The 16,950-nt window shown below is 26.2% G+C and overlaps 1 protein-coding gene across 1 annotated transcript; it reads left to right on the top strand.

Annotated features, from left to right (window-relative positions):
- The first annotated feature begins 8 nt into the window (after positions 1-8).
- On the top strand, positions 9-11,685 carry LOC107448613 (uncharacterized). The gene is made up of 6 exons (XM_016063880.4): positions 9-189; positions 2,996-3,221; positions 4,022-4,120; positions 5,262-5,422; positions 7,345-7,528; positions 9,633-11,685. The coding sequence occupies exons 2-6, from the start codon at positions 3,029-3,031 to the stop codon at positions 9,953-9,955; spliced, it is 960 nt and encodes a 319-aa protein (XP_015919366.3). The 5' UTR covers positions 9-189; positions 2,996-3,028; the 3' UTR covers positions 9,956-11,685.
- The last annotated feature ends 5,265 nt before the right edge of the window (positions 11,686-16,950 follow it).

Raw genomic sequence — 16,950 nt, 5'->3', positions numbered from 1 at the left:
AAAACATCGCAGTCCCTTTTTTATTTACACTTGAAATTCCAACTAGACGATAAATAAAATTGACTTTGATAGTTAAATGGATATATCTAAATTAATTTTGCTGACTTATCGAATCATTTAAAGATTTGGCCAAATCTGATATTAATATTATATTAATTTGATATTAATTCATTCTATAAATATTTTTAGGTATTCAATATGTTTTCCTAGATTGTTTTAACTTTATTTTTCTGTTTTAATTTTAGTATTTTAAATTGTACTTAAATTCCTATGTATTGATTCACACTCAATAAAAACATGAAGAATAAAAATTTATGATTTAGTAAATAAATTATGAAATCAGAACAACTGTGTTAAATATATAATAAGTATATTTATTAGTTCTCTACAATCACAACTGATTCATGGATACTAACAAAAAGTGCATAAAAAAGTGTTTCTAGTTTTAAAACTTAAAGAAATTCATTTCAAATAAATGATAAAAATTTTAATATTGACCTCAGAGAGTTATGGTTTTAGATAATCATAAGTAGAAATCTTCTATAAACACAGACAACCACCTTTTTTAATTACTGTAGATTATCTTAATTTTGCCTATTTATCTCTAAAATATTTACTGATATATTATTGTTACACAAACATCTTATATATTATAAATGGCATTAAATTTTTAACGTTGACTGGGTTACAGAATCCAAGTTCTTCTATTAACTGAAATTTTTAAATAATTGTAAGTTGAAACAAAGAGAGAGACAAGTAATTCCTCACCCTTTTTTAATTTAAATATTTTGTAACCTTATATTTTTTGTTCTAACCAAATGATAATTTGCTTCTTTGTGTGTTTTACAGATTAATTTATATTAGTTTACATCTCTATTGTTAAAATATATACGGGAAAAATATACTTGAGGGTGCCCCTTGGCGACTTATGTTTGGCGCCATACTTGTTTGCCGGTAACGCCGTGGTAACCCACAAACAGGACATTTATGTCTATTACTAATTAAACCTTCATTCATACACCAGTCAATCACTGTTTTTTTTTCATTGTTATTAAAATCATACAGAAACTTAAGATTTATCTTATTGACAGTATTCATTTTTAGTACCAGAAGCAAAAATAACCTTACTAGCCGGTATCCAAAGTAGAAATAACGGATCTTTGAAATTACATTTAAAAATTCATTTAAAAACAACGCTAAATTCTAAACTAATCAGAATCACGATTAAAATCTAAACCAATCAGAATCACGATTGGTTTTCAACATCGCCTACCTTGGCGATCAATCGCGATCACAACTTGGCGGGGGCACCCTCAAGTATAGTCTACCCATATATACATATAGCAGAATGAAAACATAAATCTTTTAAATTGTTCATTTCTTATAAAATAATTATTTTTAATTATTTTTTTAGATTTTTTTATTCATTTCAAACCAGGATGCGTCTTCTCATCTTGTTGTTAAAAATGTAAAATATATTAGATAATTTCATAGGACACTATGTACCCATATAACTTTTTTTCGACCTTCCATCATCTAATGTATTTAGATTATTTGGTGATGCATCATATCATAAGCAAAATTCCATTTCTGAAAACGTTCAAATTATAATTCCTTGTTAACATTTTTGATCTGGAAAGTTTTTTTTTAGTGTATGATTCTAGATTCCTTTATTTATATTATATGATTTAAAATCTACAATTTAGTTTTCAAATACATGGCAGTGTTTTCATTACAGGAAAAAAAATGGGAGAGAATTTCTCACCTTTTTTCAAAAACAGGGTGAGATTTCAAAAAGTTAAGTGAGATTTCTAAAAATTAAAAAAACACGAATAGACTTGGAAAAAAAATATTTCTATTTTTTCTATTCTGAGTTTAGAAGTCAGAAGATGTTAAAAATTTATTATAATATTTTTAAATAATTATAATAAATTTTTAACATCTTCTGACTTCTAAACCATTGAACATTGAATATTTTTGCTGCATTATCATATGGAAAATGTTCTGTATCTACTTTTTCATTAGCTATTTTCATTAGGTTTGCTCAAATGCTTACCAATCGATCTGTTACGATATTTTGTTTTAATTCGGTTTGGGGGCTAAATAACCTTGCAACAGATGCTGAACTATTCGGAATCACTAATTAAATTTGTAGCATTGTGCACACACTTTCCTATCCTCTACATCTGCCAGCATAGGTTCTTGAATTATTTCTGTTATGGAATAGTGAAGTTCGTTGAAGTTATTTCCATGTTCATACTCTTTGTCAGGTCTTCCAGATTAGTTTTCACCGACTTAAACTTTTACATATTGCTCTAAATTGTCGATGAGGGAGTTTGGTAATTCATTAACAGCGAAAACTAGAGATAACTTTAAACAACTTATAAAGAACTCACTTTTTTTCTCAACACTTGTCGTAGCTGTTTTCATGTCTTTTTCAAAATGGCGGAAGACTAAATTTTTTCCAAAATTCAAGAAATTTGTGCATTTTAAAATTGATAAATTCAGTGCGCGAACTTCTCGCGTTAATCATTTTTTAATGTCAGAAAATAAAAAAATATGCGAGATTCTCGCGCTGTAGTGAAAACACTGGATGGTTAAAATGTTTTCAATTTCATTGTAAGAATTATATTTATTTTGATATTAACAAATATGCCTCATTTGCTTAGGGTATTGTTTGAACCCCTGAAATCAACACATGACTGCAGCTTTAGCATGACTGCAGCATTTTAAATTACCATTCTATTTTCATTCCTTAAAATATTTAATATTATTCCACTTACCTAATCAAAAATGCCATATTTTGTGTATTATAATATAAAACTTTCTGAAAATGTACAGAAAATAATTTTTCACTATTGCAAATATCTCTTCATTACACATAATTTTTTTTTCTGAATTTGTTATATATTTTAAGATAAAAGACACTGTTTTTTTATTATCCTCATATTATTTGATCTAGTTATATTTAAATATTTTATCTTACATCTTGCAGCATATCGATTCATTTTGTATTATAAGACTCACCATGAGTAGTGATTCAAGTCAGGTTTTGAAAGATGATGTCAAAAGAAGTAAATTTAACACTTCTTCAGACTGTGCTGAAGCCATGCTTGAAAAAATGGATGGGGAATATTTAATAACTGACGTTTGCGCCAATTTAACAAATAAAAAATTTGCTCGGGATGTTGACAGTGTGATTCAGCGGTCTAAAAATGCTGGTAATTTTTGTGACTTTTTAAATCCTTTTATTTATCTATTACTTTTTATTCTTTTAAATTGTTAAAGTTCGAGAAAAATTACTGAAATGTATTTAATTCAAATTAATATTTGCTAGTGTGATAAACTACTTGTTTATTTACTTTATTCTCGATGGAATGACTTTTTAAATGGTCGTCTTAGACATCCATTTTTAAATGAAAGGGAGAAAAAAATTAAAATACTTTGCTACAATAGTTTTCAAAATTTCTAGTTTGGAAAAATACTTCGTCTTTCTTTCTTTCATGTGTTAAATGCATTCAAAACTTTTTTGTGTGTGAATGAGGTGCCAGAATAGGAATAGTTTTGACCCTCTGATTGTTAGTCAACACTTCTTCTGTGCCTAATGAAAATAACTTTCAAACAACAAAAAAAAAAATTCTTTGTTAAATGCAAAAGGTTATGCAACTTTTTTTGTGTGAATGAAGTGCCAGAATATGAATAGTTTAACCCTCTGATTGTTAGTCTCCATTTCTTCTGTGCTTAATGAAAATAACTTTCAAACAGTTAAAATAATCTTTTCTTGTTAAATTCAAAAGTTATGCCTTGTAAAAAAATTTTTTGTTCAACTTTACTCTTGTTACCATCCAAATATATCTGATTAAGAAGTCTATTCTAACTAATTATACTGTCAATTTTAGTGTGTGTGTTCGTTTTATTTTGGTTTTAATATTTATACTTTTTGAATCTATTATAAATATCAAAATTATATTACTTTTTGATATTTTGTTTTTATAAATTTCTGTGGTTTTCTTTTATTTAGGAATAAAGAAAATTATTGTTTCGGGAACAAATATTGCCTCAAGTAAAGAAGCTCTGCGTTTGACTAGATTATATCCTGATTATATATATTGTGCAGCAGGTATTTTATTATTTGAAATGCTAAATTCTAATATATTAAAAAAGTGACAATAATTGACAAAAATGAGGTACTGCACATAAGATGTTTAGTTGACTATTACCTTTTTGAAAAAAAAAGAAAACTTAAATCAATTTATGTAGTATGGGTATGCTGTCAAACTATGTACATGGATTTCTTTTTGATTTTTTTTTTTTTTTTTTTTACCAAAAAGGTAATAGGTCTATAATTTATAAGCTATAATACTTAACTAATTACCATATATAATAAGAAGTATTTTAATAGCTTTTAAATTATTTGATTGCTACAATATTTTTTTTAATAATCATTTTATCTTCTTATTCATTTATTTATTTTTGCTTTTGAAGGGCAAATTTCATGTATGTTCTTAATTATAGTACATCATTCTATGTCATTTTATATTAGTTTTATGTATAGTAATTCATGTTGATCCTTTTGAACAATTTTTTTCATGTTGATGAAAATAATTTAAGAGCAAGAAGTATAGATGCTCCAAAATCTTACTTGAATTGAAATTTATTTAAAAAGCTTGGATCAGATCATCAAATCTATACTATATCAAAAATAATTTATTATTTTTAATCTATTGTTTCTTGAAGTATCAACCCCAAACTCAATTCAGGATGCAACATGGTTAATTTATATTTAAAAAAAAATTTAATTAAAAAACAATTAAAGTTTTGCACACCTTATTATTTTTTTAAATAAATCCTCTAATTACTTTCGTTTTGAAATTGTTCCAGTTTTTTTTCCTTACTAAAAAAATTTAAATGTCAAAAGCTTTTAATATTTTGATATCTTATCACCTTTATATTTATTAGTTTTAATGTTTCTCACCCTTATTTTTTTTCAAAGTTTCGTTAAACAAGTTTAAGAAACGGTTATAAATTTTTTTTATACTTATTATGTAAATTTTATCAACCTATTTTTTGTTACAAACTGGGGTCATATATTGACCTTCAGAGCTGCACCCCTCGTATTTAGTAAAAATCTTTGGATTCTGAAATGTGTTCTCCTGTAAATTTTCTTAGAAAATTAACTTTTCTTTTTATTTCATATATTTATCCCCATTAAAATAGCTTTTAAGCTATAAAACTAAATATTTAGATTTTTTTCTTCTTAGGAGTTCATCCTAATGAAGCAAAAAATTGGGATGAGGACTTTGAAGATGAATTGAAAAATATTCTTTCAAATCCAGAGTGTGTAGCTATAGGACAGTGTGGTTTGGACTATAGTAAAAATGTTTCTGAACAGTCAGAGCAAAAGGAAGTATTGATTAAACAGGTACTATCGTAATTTTTCAGTATTATAGATTCAAATTCTATATTTATTAGGTTCTCACATTAATATTGGTTAAATACAAATTAATGTCCATAGTAGTTTAATAAGTGTAGTTTCTATTTGGTTCCAGTGTGGAATCAAATAGAATTTTAGAAAAGTCTTCTTAATATACAGGATGCTAATCAAGGTATTTGGAAACCCACTTGACTTTCAAGCAGCTAAAGATATATTTATAAAAGTGTTGTCTAATTGCTTTGAAGTAGCTGTAAAGCTTCAAAACTTTATGCTTTGTACATAAACATAAGGTGGCTCAAACTTTTGACTTCTATTTTGACTAATCTGTTGGGACCATGTTTTTCAGATTATGTCAACCCCATTATTTTGACAGTCTAAAATCTAAATCTTTTGAAAGGAGGTATGATTATTCTGAAGGTATAATGTGCATTTTTGTATCTGATACCATAACTTTATTGTTGGCTCCAATTAGTTAGAATAGTTGAGGTCGCATCTTTTAATCATTTGAATTGGCCATCAATTCAAGAAAATCTAATTATTTCAATAAAAGTTATTTATACTATTATCTTTATTTATTTTGCACACTGTACATCATAAATCAATTATCTTGTGGCTTCTAGTTTTTACTTTTTTTTAGTTAGTTCTATAAGATAATTTCTTCAAGTCACAGTGTAGGAAACTCTGAACAAAACAATTAGCATTTAAGTTTCTCTGTTCTTAGTATATCTTCTGGGTATTTATTCGTACTAAATCATTGATCATCTTAAACCTAGTAATTCACTTATGTCACATATTTTGTAACGCTGACTCCGCAGTTTTCCAACAAGTGCTGCTATAAATAATCTCATCTCGTAGCGCATAGAAACATTTTTACACTTAGTCACTAGTTTAATACTATATCTGCTGATGACAAAATTTAACAGTTTGGATATGGACTGTAATGGACTCCTTGTGCACTGTGCAAAATAAAATAAAAATAACCACCTTGAATTACTTTTGATCTAATGATCAAATCCTCATGTGCTACTCAATTTTAAAGGTAAGAGAGGATGTCCTCAAATATGCTAATTAATTAGAGCCGACAACAGACACAAAAACATACTTTCTTTGAATAAACATACTTTTTTTTTTCGAAGGATTTGGAATTTTGTCCACCAAAAATACAATTTTTTCTAAATTTGATTTCTCAGGAACTATTAGACCGATTTTGCTCAAATTTGTGCTGTGCCATTTAAAATTGCAATTTTTAAAATGATGTAGAAAATTTTATTCCTTGTAATTCAAAAGTTTTTCAACTATTATTAAATAAGGTAATAAAAATAATAAATATTTACTAAAAGTTTTATTTTTCATAAGATTTTATTGTAATTATAAACAAGTAATATGAAATAATAAACAAATTTTAGAATTGTGTGTAAAAACATATTCATTCGCTTGAAAAGTTCTTGAGTTATGGTGATATATGCAAAAAATAAAATTAACCTGAAGGAGCCTAAACTTTGGGAAGCTCTTCTGACCAAACTATATGGACCATACTTCTCAGATTGTGGCTTCTCCCTATATTTTGAGGATCAGAAATCTTAATCCATCAAAAAAAATTATGTTTATTCAGGAAAAGTATGTTGTTGTTTTTTATCTTATTTTGTAACTTTGTCTGCACTAATTAATTATGCTATTTGAAGTCACCCCCTCGAACCATTAAGATTTAATCCTAGAACATGAAGATCTGATCGTTATATCAAAAGTTATTCAGGGAGGTCAATTTTTTTTTCTACAATGCACATTTCCTTAATTTATCCTAGATTATTGGAAACGACTTATCTTGAAATTAATATAACCTTTTCTATCTTGATGGTTGCTGAATCTAAAATGTAGTTATTAATATTTATTAATGAACGTTCATTTTACAGCTGAAGCTGGCTAAGGAGTTGAAAAAGCCAATTCTTATAAGTGAGAGGGATGCTCATAATGATTTATTAGAAATACTGAAAAATAATTCTTCTAGTCTGCCAGATATTCTAATCCATTCTTTTTGTGGAAAAGTAGAAGAGTTAAAAGCCTATCTTTCCAGTGGCTGTTACATTGGTTTGACAGGTAATTTAAGATGTTTTTTATTCATCAGTAGTATAAATGTTTCCTAAAAAAAATTATTATTATTTATTTAGTTTTTTTTTTATTTATTTATTAGTTTTTTGAATTTTTACCGAGATAATTTTTATGACTTCATGAATATTTTTTCTCATTTCCATCGTAGTATTTGATAATTTAAAAAAAATATCAATTTCCTTTTTTTCGAAGTTTTTGATTTTTATCAACATTGTATCTAGTCTAATAAGATTATTCATTTTTTTAAGAAGTTTCTTTTTATTACCTCCTTAAAAACAATTAAAACATAATAATTTTTTTCTGAACTAATGTTTTTATTATTATTATTGTAACAGATTTTGTATTTTACTAAATGAAGTAATATTGAATTCATATTGTGATTAGATATTATTAAACAAATGCCAGCCATTGACTATTAGGTCATTAGGCTTCTAGCTCTCCAGTACTTCTTAATAATAATGCGCAGCAATTGCGGCTTGTCCGGAGTAACATAAAAGACAATCTGATGAAATAGTCAGCTTGAGACAAAATATATTGTGTATAGTATAATGTTTTGCTTTACAAAGCATTATATTGAAAAAGTTATTTTGTGTAATTTTTTAATCGAATTTAAATTGCCATTTCATGAGTTGCAGTGAAAAACTATCATTATTAACAATAATCTAACCACTAAAATAAATATTTAAAATCCTAAACATTGCAACATAATTCATAATAGTTGCAAACATTTATATCAGTTGACAAAAAACATGCCTGGCTAATGCTTTATGAAGTGCAATTTGAGCCATCTTAATATTTCAAAACAAAAGGAATTTGGAAGAAAAAGAGAAGAGTATCAATTTCTTATCTAACAAATAAAGCTGGTAAATGTTGTTTGCTGGTCACTTATTCCAGAAATATAGTATGTACTCAGTTTTGAGAACAGATTAATGAAATTTTCTTCTTGAAATTGAACACACTGCCTGCATAGGCACCTGTTTTTCAGGAATTTTTTTTGTTGTCAACATTGGTGATAGTAACTACTCTGTGCATGTTGGTAAATGTGGGACAATGATTAGAAGACTGGGAAAAGCAAGGGTTTGGACTTAATACCTTTTAATATTTTAATTTTTTTTTTTTTAATTTTAAAGTGCAGCTGCCTGGTATAAATTTACCCAGAATTCACTACATTGATGTTAAGGAATTGCCCTGTTGTTTTTGATTATTCGTGGATTTTCATACTAACTTTGAAGTGATGCTCATGTACAAGATCTTCATTAATGTTTATTTTAGGTTTCATTGTGAATGCCCAGAAAACTTTTTCACAAATATTTTAAGTTTTCAGACTTTTCAAATTAAAGTTAATTTTAAAGTGAAGCGCAAAAACTTATGTCGGCTGGGTTCGAGACTACCATTTTCAGTTAGAGGCATGTTTTGTTTCGCATAGAGCCTGCTTGGGAATGTTAACTTAGCTGTATCCTTAAGAGGTAAATTTGTTGTACCTGAAAAGATTTTATGGGAGTGCAAAGTCAAGTGTTTGTTACATGCATTTGCTAAAGCGATGATTAAGGTTTGGTATAATTTTAAGCTATTTTGAAGAAAAGAAATAGAACACTCTTTTATAAATGAGTAACTTCAATGTGTTTATTATTGTATACTTTTTGTACAGCTAACTGGTAACAAAATTGCTGTCTGGGGAATCAATTATTTATTTACAAAAAAAAAATTTTATGATTAAATATTAATAAGAATGTGCACACGATGTTTGTAAAAGTAGAAATATTTTCTTAGAATGCTACATTTGGAATTTTAAACTTAGGGAAACTTAGTTTTTTTCGAACCGTCTTTCTCTCCCCCCCGGGATGCGTTTATTCGATTAACAAAACAATAATGAAGATAAACAAATTTTAGAAGGGTCCGATTAAAAGATAAATTATTTTGTGAAGGGTCCGTTTTATGAAAAGATATTTTGTAAAGGGTCTGTTTTTAGGAAAAGATACTTTGTGAAGGGTCCCTTAACGGACACAAACTTCTTCTGAACAGACCCCTGGCAATAGTGATATTAATGTCATTTTATTAATTTCTAATAATTTGATTGAATATATTTTTTAAGGTTCTGTTTGGAAGGACAAATCTGAGGAAGGTTTGAAGAAAATCATTGAGGATAACCTGGTGCCACTAGATCATCTCCTAATTGAAAGTGATTCACCATTTATGTATCCAAACACCAGAGCCAGTCAAATTCCTGCGTCAGTCAAAGAGAAACTAACTGAAAAATCTTTGAGCTTTCTTCAAAGATATTGTACTTTTCAAAGGAATGAGCCCTGCTCTCTTCCTGTGACTATTGAAATGCTTGCTGCATTCTATAAAATTCGACCTGATGAAATGGCTCTTCAAACTACCTATAATGCCTTAAAGTTATTTGCATTGACCTAATATAGAAAACTTTTATAGATGTATATTTCTCATGTCTTACAAGCATTTGATATTTCTCTAAGATTCTTATATTTAAAATGTAGTGCTACAGGATTATTTGTAAGATCCTATAAGCTATACAAAAGATGCAGATAATTTACGATTGCCCTATATTGAATCGATATCCGCATAGTTTTAATTCAGTTAAATTTCATTTGCTTAATAAAATTGCCCAATTTAATTACCAAATGAAAATTATCTACATAATTTATAGGACTCTAATTATGAGTATTCAAAAATGTATCGGGACTTTCTTCTTCTGATCCACTATAAAATTTTATCTTTTTACCACTTTAAATATAATGTAATAGCTATATATTTTTATTCCTTAAACAATATACATGTTATGATCATGGTGAATTAATATTAAAGTAAAAAAATTTTTGTTTTTAGAAATGATTTATAGCTTAAGAATTGTTGTTAGTCTTCAAATAAAACAAAATAATGATAAGTTAAGAGCGATTACCATTGTGTTTGTCTAAAAAAAATAATAATAACACTTGTTTTCTTTAGGGATATTTATTGCTAGCATATTAAGTCCAGTTTAATCTCTGTTTAACAGTGCTCTATTTAACAACCACTTTTATCTTCATGATCTTATGTTTGCAGTCTTCATAGTTGAGAAAGGATTAAATTTTTTAATGTGTTAAAAAAATCTTTTTATTTTTTCATTTCAGCTAGCCAATTTTCGTTGAATGGAAACTAGTTTTAAAAAATAGCTTAAAAATCAAAGTTTATCATTCAATAATCATGAATGCAAACCTATTAATTTCTACTATTTTTTAGGATGATTTTCCTGAGTGGTAATGAAAGGACAATTGAATTAAATTTGTGAGCAGAAATTTTTCTAGAGCTTCAGCGCATGTGTATATTTTATTTATTTATTTGTATGGTGGTAAAAATTATTTTAAATTAAATTTATAAGCAATGAAATTTTTTTTCAAATTTAATATAGAGGAAAATTTAAGAAGTTATCTAGTCCTGTTACTGTTAGAAATGTCGCTTTGAGAAAACACCATTTAGAGTTGTCTAAACCTGATTCTATTATTATTAAGCAAAATGTATTGTGATTTTTTTTTATTTATACAAATAGTTTAGTGTTTAAAAAACTCAATTGTTTTTAATTTTTCAGTGGTAATTACTTTACATCAGTGGTAAAATACTTTTTCAAAATAATTTAATTTATGATAATTATAAAATTGTTATTACCAAAGATATACAGAGTACCTGGTAAAAGTTGAATCCTTATCCTGGCTAGTTCCGAGAACCTAGTAAAATTTAGATTATCAGGGTAGGCCGTGTACCGAGTAGTTTTCGAGCACCCGGTACATCACTAATTATGACTTTTCTTTTATTTATCTATAATATATCAAAAGCTGTGCATGATTTAATGATATAATTTATTTCAACTAAAAAATTAGATATCTATTTTCACTCTGTATTTGTGCAAGTTAGTTAAAGGTTGAGCTTGATTTTATTGTGAAAAAATGTGAGCTATGTATGACAACCAAACAAAATATTCATCTTATCAAACACTTCACCTTCTATTTTACAAGCTCACTACTTATAGGTAAATCTTCACATTGGCAGTTTTTCTGAATACTCTATCATAAATTCTCTAATGAAGAAGGTAGTATTTGTTTATTTTGCTATCCAAAATATAAACTTTTTGTTTAATTTCCTTTTTTTTTCATTAAATATTGAAAATAAATCAAACACCATCATTTTTAGAGATGTTTTTTGATTTGCTCAAATTGAGAGATTATTTTTGTTTTGTAAAAGTGAAGATAAAAAATTTTATTGTGGAAAAATAAGTGTTTAACATTTGTGTTTGCACATAAGTGTTTTATACACATAATTTTTATTATAATACATAATTTTATTATAACACATAAGTGTTTTAAATTAATATGTGCCAAAAACAATTTTGTAGTTTCATTATTTTTTATTTGTAAATATGATTTTTTAATGACTTAATAAATTTTTACTAATTATTACAAATTCATTAAATTATTTGTATGAAATAATTATTGTTAATAATTTTTTCTGTTTAGTGAAAATTACTTGAATATAGTTGATGTACGTAAAAAAAATTATATTAGCATGTCTAACATGATTCTAAAAATTTACAATAATTAAATTAAATATGAAAGTCAACTTTTTCACACAAAAAATTTTTGTTGCTGAAAGTATTTATGAAATATAAATTGTTATGAAACTTTATGCTCTCAATACAGTATGTAAGAAGCATTTTTATTTTGATCTTATTTATAATTCTTAAAATGTGGCCAATTAATATTTTGATTCATTAATGTTGCACATTTTAGCAGAATATAGTCAAAGCAACAAAAGCAATATTTGAATTAAAATGTTTTGACATCGTGCAAAGGTAGTTTGATACAATTTTTTAAACATTATTTCTATCAAAATGTTCAATCAAAAATTATTTTTATTGATTGTTAAAAATTGTTATAGAGATAAAACCTAGGAAAAATTTTACTATTTGAAGTCAAAAGAATATGTAAAGTATTTTCATAAAATAGTCAAAATTGAAATAAAAGTTTCTTTAATCACTCTAGTAAAATTATTTAGACTTGATTAAAATGTTTTATATTGTATGAAATAAATTTTAATTAAAATTAGTAATACAGTGTGGCTTTTTATTAATTATGATTTTTAGTTTTACGAAATTAATTTATTTAGTTTTTACTCAGGAAATTATGCCTGTTTCTAATATATTTATTCAATATTTCTGGGCAAAAATTAAAATAATGCATCATTAGAGGTAATATATTTTTATTTTATTTAGTATAATCACACAAATCTTGCAACTATTTTTTTTCCTTTTGATTTGAGCCTAAAGAACAAATCTTTTTATCTAATGTTTCATATTCATTTTTTTTTCCTTTCATTTTTAACATAAAAATAAATTATTTATGAAAAACTTAAAATGTAAGCAAGATTTTGACGCCTCTTTCTACTATCTTGAAAACTTGATATTCCTATTTAGTACAAATCTAGCCTTCATCTTCCACATTTTATGTAAAAATTGATCGAACTGATTGATATTTTTATAAAAATTTTTGAACTAATTTTCATCTCTTTGTCTGAGATCCTTGCTCGTCATTTTAATGATTAGTCAATATGAATTTTATAAACATGTGGATGATCTAATATTTTATTAACGAATTCTAAAATCTGTATTTTAAAGTTTTATATCTATTGAATATCACTAGAAATGAATATTCATTGTACAGTATATTGTTATACATTTAGAGATAAATTTGTATTAATTTTTAAAGTTGTAAATATACCTGTTACGGTCATGTATAGATAAAATTATAATACATGGTGCTATATAGTTAGTTATCTTTTTAAATTTTTAAACTCAGTTAAAACTGACTTGTAATTTTATTGAAATCATGCAACTTTTGTAAAAGTGGAGTAGATATAGTAACTATTCTTGTTAATGCTTTTTAGATTTGGTGGGGAAAAAAAAAACACTGTTGACTCTGCTACTCTGTTTAATGCTTTGAAGTAATAATTTACAAATACTCTACATTTTTATATAAATTATATAAAATGTTGATCTCTATAGATATTTATATTTTTGAGATAAATAAATATTATTATGAATTTTGTGGCTGGTCTTTTGTGTTAACAAATATATAAAGTGCAATAACATCTTAAATGATATGAGGTTGCAGAGCATTTTTTTTTTAATACTTCATAATTTGTTTTCATGATGTGCTGAAACATATAATCAGTGGTTGATTTTTTTCAAATTAATGTTTACCATTATGACTAAGTATCTCAATATATTTTTATTATATTAAGTTCACAAGTTTTTGTTTTTAATGCTTGTGCAATCCATGTTTTTATTTATTTATTTTAAAACTTTTGACTTAATTCATTTTATCAAAGTAACAGTATTTTTGAAAAATCATTCACATAGTAATTTTCATTCTAGTTAATACTGTTATATGCTACAAAGATAAAGTGACCACATTTTCATTGAGACAAAGCGAGACAAATGGGATGAAATGATAATTACAATTTAATTATCTATAATTTATTGTATACATTCAGATACTTGTACAAAAATGTATTTATTAATAATTATTGGTAACTATAAAAAAATATTTGTAAAAAATAATAATTTGAACATCATGATTTTTAATCAAATTAAATTTTTTATTTAAAAAATTTATGATTTTCTTTCACGGTCATATTTTGGATCCAAGTGAATACTTTGCAATAGATTCGGATCATTTATCAAAATGTCGTGAAATATTTTACATGAATTCATGTACGTATCGTACATTCCTGTACATTCGTAAAATATAATTGTGTAAAATATAATGTAATTTGAATGGTCAAATTATATTTTACACTTAATATAGATTTTAAAGTTCAACTGCGTTTTTTCAATTGTCCATATTTTATTGATACTAGAAAAAACACATTCTGTTACTGCATTTGTTCCTGGAAGGGAGAGCGTGAATTCTACAATTTTCAAAATATTTTGATAAGGAATATTATTCTGTTTAAAATGAAGGAATAACTCCGTCCATTTTTTGTCTGTTTCCACATTTGCAGACAACCAACATTTAATTTTTTCATCTGTAATATATCTTTTTACCAATGACACCTCATCAAAAAGATCATTTTCGCAAATATTATTTTTCAGAAAATGGTTACTAATATATTTAAAAGATTTTTCCACATATTCCCATAAAATCTCCTTTTTAATGTCATTGAATGAAAATTTTGAATATCTTCGAATTGAATTATCCATTCTTCAAGATATTCCAAGCAGTTATTGTAAAAAATTTTGACATGTTTCAAAAAATCAGGTCGTTTAATGGCACCTTGTTCATCCAACCTAGTGATGTCTTTTCGAATAATTAAAGAAATGTAATCGTTATCAATTCTTTCTCGTAATTTTGTTTTTAAATTATTGATTTCATTTGACACTTCCGCAATTGAAATTTTGTCCCCTTCAATAATTTTCACAGCATTGTGAAATAATGTAGCTTGGTTGTGGATGAACTGAAGCCAAATTTGTGATGTGTCATTTTCAAAAAAGAGCTGCAATATTCTTGGACATTTATCTTGTGATAAAAAGTATGATTTTAATGGTTCGTATATTTTTAAAATATTATCTACAGCTGGTAAAAGAGCTAGCCGTCGTGTTTTGCTGTAACCAAGAATTCTTTTGTATTCGATTTCTGCGCTTTCACAAAAATCCTTCAAACTTTATACAAGCACAATATAGATATATATATAAATACGAATAAATCTTTGCAATAATATTTTCAACATCAACTGGAAGTGAGTCAGATGCTGTTTGAATAGTATTATGTAGAATGTGCACTGCACAACCTATTCCAAAAATTTTTTGGTTCAAATGTTCGTTAAATTTCGTAAACACGTTATTGATGCCTCTTCTAGCTTTTCCACCAAAATTTGCGTTAGTGTTATCCGGACTGTAGGCAATAATTTTATTGTTCAAATTATTCTTTTTAAAAATAGTACGAATAATCAAAAATTATTTGTGAGGTTTCCCCCGGCAATGAATTTAATTCCTGTTTCTGGATCAAAAAATCTAACAATTGTGGGAAATAATTTTAAATCTTTGTGGTTGGAAGAATCAGAATATATAGAAGAATATAAGAATCAGAATTTCTAATTTTTTCTGCAATTGTGAAAACGAATATGGTGAAAAAACATTACAAATAATTGGTTCGGTTTTTGTCTTTGCACATGCAAATTTTTTGTCGTATAATGTTTTAAACACCGTTTGAACCGAGTAAATCTAACTTTGGTACATTGCCTAATTTAGTTTACTCTGCATTCATTTTATGTGTTTTTTTAATGTATTTTTTATTTCTTTATATTTACCATAATACTTAATAAATAATAGGTAATATATTTTTACAGTACATTTAAAATAAGAAATGCAGATATTTTCTAAAAAGCGGGACATTTTTAAAAATCTGCGAAACGCGGGACAGTCCACCAAAAAGCGGGACTGTCCCGCCAAAATCGGGAGGTGTGGTCACTTTACACAAAGAGCAACTTTACATTTCACATGTACATGATTCTAATCCAGGTGTTACCAATTAACTTTGCTAAATTTTATGAAATAATAAGAGATTTGCCTAACTAATTTATGTGAAATCATTAATTTGCATGTTCAAATAATTTTAGATTAGACTGAAAATAAAACACAAAATTGCATGAGAAATTTTAAACATCAGATTTTTACAGTTAAAATTACTTCAAGTATAAGACTGGATCTGGGAGATAGTCCAATCAATCTGAATTAATAAAATTTTATTACTTAATAAAATTAATTTAACATTAAATAATTTATTTTTTACTAATTTCACCTTTAAAACAATATTTTGCACTAAAATAAAACCCGTAAAAATGTTATTATAATACCATGAATAGTATGTAACTGGAAAAAAGTGATATTCCTTAAGTTGTTTTTGGTGAATTTGCTAATGAATTTCAGTACTTAGATGCAGCTTCCAAATTTCCATGTTTTTCTTGGATAATTAACAATAATCTTGAAATTAAAAAAAAAAAAATTGTTAAGTAAAGAAGATAAGCGTTTGTTAAAATATTCGTTTTGTTCTAGAAAACAAAAATGCCATTCTTAAATATGCACGGAATATTTATAGAAATTAGGATGTTTTAGATCTAATTTTTGACAATTATTTCATGCAAGAAAAATCGTTCGAATTTTTATTAACAAAGCATATTTCAAATATTTTAATTTTTACCAAACTGACATGCTACATGCTGGCTGACCTGGTTCCAGTCTAAAACTTCATGGATTTAGTGTGTGTTAAGGTGCAGTTGTAATAATGCTTCTACGTTGATATGATGAAATGTTATTATTTCTATGATGCAGTGAATACTTTATGTGGTTGCTTTTAGACTAT

The sequence above is a fragment of the Parasteatoda tepidariorum genome, chromosome 10 (assembly GCF_982258835.1).
Source record: "Parasteatoda tepidariorum strain Cologne lab strain chromosome 10, Ptep-v5.0, whole genome shotgun sequence".
Classification (NCBI taxonomy): domain Eukaryota; kingdom Metazoa; phylum Arthropoda; class Arachnida; order Araneae; family Theridiidae; genus Parasteatoda; species Parasteatoda tepidariorum.
This window is presented reverse-complemented; position numbering and strand designations above follow the sequence as displayed.

Bases quoted from the DNA above. Each gene is read 5' to 3' on its own strand.
- LOC107448613 (XM_016063880.4), top strand. From the start codon at position 3,029: ATGAGTAGTGATTCAAGTCAGGTTTTGAAAGATGATGTCAAAAGAAGT. The intron at 3,222-4,021 runs GTAATTTTTGTG...TCTTTTATTTAG, and splicing joins TCAGCGGTCTAAAAATGCTG to GAATAAAGAAAATTATTGTT. The intron at 5,423-7,344 runs GTACTATCGTAA...TTCATTTTACAG, and splicing joins AGGAAGTATTGATTAAACAG to CTGAAGCTGGCTAAGGAGTT.